Raw genomic sequence first — 6185 nt, forward strand, 5'->3', positions numbered from 1 at the left:
GAGATTGCAGAGAACTAGCACTATCTTTAGCTTTTGACTTTTCTTCGTTTCTTTAGTTCTGAGTAGTTTTTCATCTTCTTGATACGCAGGACTTTTAGCTTAACGTTTCTTTTGACTTTTCCTTGAAGTCTTGGGTGGATTCCTCCTGCGCATGTCAGGAGCCCTTGGAGGATTCAATCACTTTCTGTATTCTTTTACCAATTGAACGAATTGAACCCCCTCGATCAAGGACAATGGCTGCGACTTTTACTTCAATTTTGCATGGGTTTTTCGTATCAAATATGAACTAATTCCCTCACTCTAGTCAAGGAACAACAGAGGTTTTGGTTCGTCTAAAAATTGTGAAATCGATTTAATTTTATCTTTTTCTTTTATTTATTGGTATTCGCATATTTCTTGTTTGCATTGCTTGTGATTATTTAATTAATTAATTGTCTTGGATCCGAATAATTAGTTAATTTGGTAATCTATTGTCAATTAGGGCATTAAATCCTTAATTGCTTAATTGCTTTAAAATAGTGACAACTGACATGATTAGATTTGTGTCAGGGAAATATGTGGGCTAATCTGAAATAACCCTGGTAGTGCTTTATTTAGTTACAGTAGAGCTCCTCTAACACGTAAGGCAATTGAAGAATTAAATCTTATGGGCGTACCTAGGATTATTTCCCAATTAGAGCAGTGATTAACGGGTGTACCTTAATCTCCGATACAGTAAGGAGGGATTGACTGTCATCGCTTGTTTGTCAGTTATAATCTATTTATTAGTAACTAATTGGAATTGCTTGTGCATCGTTGATCAATTAGGTGAACCATTGTTGAATATTTCTTGGTTAGACCTTTAATTATTTTTACTCTAATTTTAGTGAATTGTCATTTAATTTCTAGCTAGCTATTTATTTTTAGTTTTATTTGAATTTCTTTGATTGTCTTCGTTTATACAAAAACACCCCCCGTGTTACTTTGAATTTCTTAAGAGACAAATATCCTCAATCCCTGAGAATACGACCCTACTTGCCCTGTTTACAAATTCATAATTATTTGTGAAAAAAGCTATCACATTCGGGTATATCGGATCAAGCAAAATTTTCGAGAATATGGTGAATCAAGTGCCCCATTGCACACCTAGAGTTCCTGCTCTAGTACTTGGAATCGGGTTTTGGCTACTTTAACTGGCAATTAGGTTTATTTTTATTATTGTACAGGTTTCGACAACCTGTCAGTTCTCAAAATCAAAATGGAGTAAAATTAATTTCAGAAATTTAGGATGAACTTCATTTCCAATTTTCTGATTTAGAATATGAATTTTCTGAACAGGAAGATGTTACTGACCATACCCTATTGGCCTTACAGGTACCCGATAAAATATGTAGTATCCGACGAACAAACAACAAAGGGTCTTATCCCCATACGCTTGTTCATATTTTCCTGGATAAGTATTCCAAATCAATTCCAATAATTGCTTTCTTTGATTCAAGTGCATCTTTGTCAATCATGAAAAAAGACATTTGACCTGATGAATGTTGGGTCCATAAGACTCATGATTTCAAAGCAGCTAATGGTGAGTTTTTTCAAACAAAGTTTACAACGAAAGACCCAATCACCATTAAACTTCTCCCAGATTGTCAAATAAAATCAAAATTTTTGGGAGCAAATTTTACTGGAAAAGATCTCATTCTTGGTTTTGATGTTTACAAGACTAACCAATATCGTTTTACACCTTTCGGGATCAAGTCCAAAAAGTTTTTCAACCCTTATTTGTTACCGTGGATTAGTTCGTGTAACTATTCTATTTAAATTATTTCTACCTTGTGTCAATTGGTATCAGAGTAGGTTTCTCCTATTTCTACATTATACCAATGGCTGGCAACAAATCTGGTGATGAAACTTCTGCCCCTAAATTGTAAATTTAGATTACAAACAGATGGATTGATTGCTTGGATAAAAATAGTTGGTTGCTTGGAGAATTATATTAACTGTATCCAGGAAAACATGGAGTGTGCTCGGATTGTAAATTATTTGAGATAATTTTATGAAAAAATACTATAGCACTTTTTGATATAATGTATGTAAGATAAAAAGGTGATTGAAAAATATATTGATGATACAAGTAAATCAGTATATATAAATAAGGTATAAATAAAGTAAAATAATTGACAATCCAAACATACTCATGGATATCATGATGGATCGTTTGAATGATGACAGAGTGCCCTTTGACCGAACTCGAGTCATTGATGAGCAACGAAGACTTCATAGATAGCAGGCCTATGAGGAAGATTCGTTTGCAAACGAGACATTAATTGATTTGGCAGGGAAAGCCCTAATAAAGAGGTAATCGAGTCAAAATTGAGAGCCTGAAAATTTTAAATTAAAGGTGGATCTTCCCTCCTTCAATGGTGATTTAGGTATTGAGGAATTGGATTGCAGAAATTGAAAGATTCTTCAACTACATGGAAATCCCAAAGACTTCACAAGTCAAACTCATGGCTTATCAGTTGAAGAGTAATGCGTCATCTTGGTGGGAACAGTTGCAATCTCGAAGGCGTCACTGACGAAAATAGCCTGTAAGGACATGGGTTAAAATGAAGCCTCTTTTGACTACTAGATTTTTACTGCCTGATTAGGAGTCGTACTTGTACTTACAATTTTAACACTGTACCCAACGTAAAAGGTCTGTTCATGAATATTATTCTGAAATTTTGCTATTACAATCCTGTAACAATATTATGGAGACCGAGGGTCAACTCATGTTGAGGTTCCTGGATGGTTTAGATACGAGTGTATGGGAAGAAACTGGTATTCAACCATTTTTTAAGCTGTCAGATGCAAACAACCTAGCCTTGAAAGCTAAGATGAATTTGGCTTGGAAACGAAATGCAGGGAAAGGGAGTTCGGAGGATCGTGTAGAAGAGTTCGTAGAATCGCCATTCAGTGAAGCATCTTGGTCAGCACCAAAGGTTTGTCCAAGCACGACCAATTAGTGACGTGAAGGGAACTATTAAGAAGGTCAATACCAATCCAAACCCTCCACAAAATCCTAAAGCTAATATGAATACCTACGCTAAGCCAATGTGCGATAAGTGTTGAAGACGTCAGCAATCTGGGCATCAATCACATAACTGTCCATAACATAAGGCTATGAATTTTGTGAAAAATACGGGACAGGATGATATGGAGGAGAAAAGCTGTGAGTGACTAGTGTATGCGGTGCAAAGAATTGAGTCTAGGGAGGAAAAGTTTGATAAATGACGCGAGCAAATTTTTAGAACCAGGTGCAAAAGTTTTAATCAATTTTTTGACTTGGTAATTGCTAGTGAAAGCTGTGAAAATATTATTTCTAGATTGATAGTGAAAGCTGTGAAAATATTATTTTTAGTACTTTGGTTAAATTGCTAAATTTGCTTGTTGAACTATATCATGAGCCTTACATGATTAGCTGGATAAAGGATGTGAAATCTGTAAAAGTAGTTAAAGAGGTATTTAGTTCCTTTGTCCATAAGTAAATATTATATTGATAGTGTTATGTGTGATATGGTGGATATGGTTGCATGTCATTTGTTATTTGGAAGATCATAGCAGTATGATCAAGGTGTGACTTTCTATGGAAGGGAAAATGTCTATCGCTTCGTTAAGGATGGCAAGAAGAAGATTGCTTTAGTGCCAATGAAGCCAGGGTAACGGTCCAAAGTAGTTCATATGGTTGACAATAACTTATTAACTATTATAACTTTGGTTTGTGATTTGAATGGAGGTAATGAGCTAGATGCTGTCAAAGTGGAAGAAGTTATTTCTCATGATATACTTGAAGAGAAAGTGCCACAAGTTGAAGAAGGTAGCGTGCATCTCAGTAAGCCACTAGATACAACCCCAATAGAGTTCATGCCAGCTTTTAGTGAAGATTGGGTGAATCAAAGTCTGGTGAATCTTCAAGCAGTGGGTGTCGAGAAGAAGCCTGATCTAATGAAGACTTTCATTGTTCAAGAGGACAATTCCAAATTTATTTTGACAATGGAGAATGATATGGTCATTGCTTTTGAACTTGTATCTGAGTCCATGGCGATGGAGTTGCAAGTTTTCTTTATAATCCAGTTCGTGTTGGTGGTTGAAAGGTCTTTTTGACTTCAAAGGAGAATCGTGGAATTGCTAGTCTGTGGGTGCTTGAAAGTTTCCTTGGGAATTCGAGATCGAGTTCTTTTGAATTGGAGAGGACTGGTGTGGAATGAGTGGCACAAGAAATCTTAGACCAAATCGATGAAGCAAAGGAGCATAAGAATAAGCGGCGCGGAGAACATTCTGAAGCATCAGGATGAAAGCACGGCCTAAAATATGGCCTCACCTGTGTTTTCATCACCCACGTTTTGCTTCCCGAAGACTTCCAACGACAACTCCAGCGCCACAACCGATGCCAGACTTCATCAGATTGTTTTTGCATTTTCCGTTTGGTTTCCATTTTTTATGTAATTTCATTTCCTCTTTGATTTAGAACTTCTTAGCTATATATAGGAAAGTATTAGGGCTTGTTTTATGAGACTTTTGATATAATTCTTGAAATTTTTAACACTTGGTGTGTTTGGATTCTATACCTAGATTGGATTCTTCTTGAATCTAGACGAGGTTCTAGTTGAATTTTGGATTTTCTTTTTGGTGTTTGATCATGAATCAACCCTTGTTTGTCTCTGTGGATTAGTTCGCGTAACTATTCCATTTAAATCACTTCTGCCTTGAATCATCTAGGCTTGTAGGTATTGCAATTTAAACGAAATTGCAGTGACATAAAAAATGAGATCGATCTACTGGCATTGCTGGAATGCCAAATTTCTAACATTTTCTACAACAGCAATATCTGAACTTTTCTGAAGACTAAAAGGTGATTTCTAATCATCTGCACTTCGCTAATTATTTTGTAAGTCATAATAGTAGCACCCTTAGGATAATTCCTTGCATTCTGCAAGCTGTTTGTACATCCAAATTTTTCCCAGAAGGACAACGAATTATTGTTCAAAACTTAAAAGACAGATTATCAATCTTCTGATTTCTTGGGAAGAGAAAATATGAGAAACAAGCAAAGTGGAACTACAACAAAAGCAGCAGCCTTCAGCAAATCCTCGTTCTCTTTCGAGATAACTCCAATTCTTGACCAATCTCCACTGTACCTGAATTAACACGAAGTGATTGCAAAACGAGAAATAACTGCTTAAGATAACTGAAAGGACCTGCAGACATGTACATATTTACCCGGCATCGATGAATCCCAATGAAAACACTGCAATCGCAGACTGTGCAAGAAATGTGTTTGAAATTTTGAGAGAAAAATTTGGTTGTTCAGTTGGTGAATTCTCTGGCAAATCGCGCTTCTTTGCCAATGGAAATGTGGCAGGTTTTCTAAGAGTTAAGTTTGGCAAGGAAAAAGAAGCCTTAGCACCACAAAAACTGGCGCTCTGTTGCATCAGCATTTTGTTATCATCTAGAACCTGAGAGTTCTAAGTGCTCATTATCTACTACTATATCCGAATGAGTGGCTGCCATTGAATCTTTGAAAATCATATCCTCGTACCAAAAGAAAAAGAAGTTCATTTCCTAGCAAATCCACGCTAAAGATGGGTTCAACCGTTCAAGCATTTATAGCTAGTCTTTAAATATAAGGATTTTGACTTTCATATGGTTATAGCCTTTTTTTTTTTTTTTTCTTCACAGTGGGTATCTGGGCCCAAGGACTGGTTACCGTACGGCCCAACTAATCCCACTGCGGGCTGGGAGCGGCTCGCCCTAAGCATCACCAGCCACGGTAAACCGCGGATTCGATCCCGTGACCTAGCTCTCCCCCAACTGGGACTACAACCAGTGACCTGGCTTTCATATGGTTATAGCCTTATTGACACACTTTTCTTCTTTGACTGTTTAGCTTACATTTGGCCATTACCATTCTCAAACCTCAATTCCTTCATTTTTCTTTTAATAGTATTAAATGATGTTCGAAATTAGAGGAAGAAAAGAAATGAAAAGTAAGGGCATATCGTTTTGGTAAATCCGTTTATATAGCTCTGAGAATATTAAAAAAAAAAAAAAACTCACTTTTTGAGTAGTGAAAGGATATGGTTCTACTGATCCAATATGGAACCAGTTATATTCCAATAACTTTTAGTCAGAGAAATTTTGTGCTTTATAGATACAAATGGAGGAGG

General features: G+C 36.3%; 1 protein-coding gene across 1 annotated transcript; it reads right to left on the minus strand.

Moving 5' to 3' along the window:
- Positions 1-4871: 4871 nt before the first annotated feature.
- On the minus strand, positions 4872-5567 carry LOC113732372 (uncharacterized). The gene is made up of 2 exons (XM_027258090.2): positions 5239-5567; positions 4872-5156 (listed from the first exon to the last, which is right to left on the minus strand). The coding sequence occupies exons 1-2, from the start codon at positions 5454-5456 to the stop codon at positions 5024-5026; spliced, it is 351 nt and encodes a 116-aa protein (XP_027113891.1). The 5' UTR covers positions 5457-5567; the 3' UTR covers positions 4872-5023.
- Between the last annotated feature and the right edge of the window lie 618 nt (positions 5568-6185).

This window comes from Coffea arabica, chromosome 2e (assembly GCF_036785885.1).
Source record: "Coffea arabica cultivar ET-39 chromosome 2e, Coffea Arabica ET-39 HiFi, whole genome shotgun sequence".
NCBI classification, from domain to species: domain Eukaryota; kingdom Viridiplantae; phylum Streptophyta; class Magnoliopsida; order Gentianales; family Rubiaceae; genus Coffea; species Coffea arabica.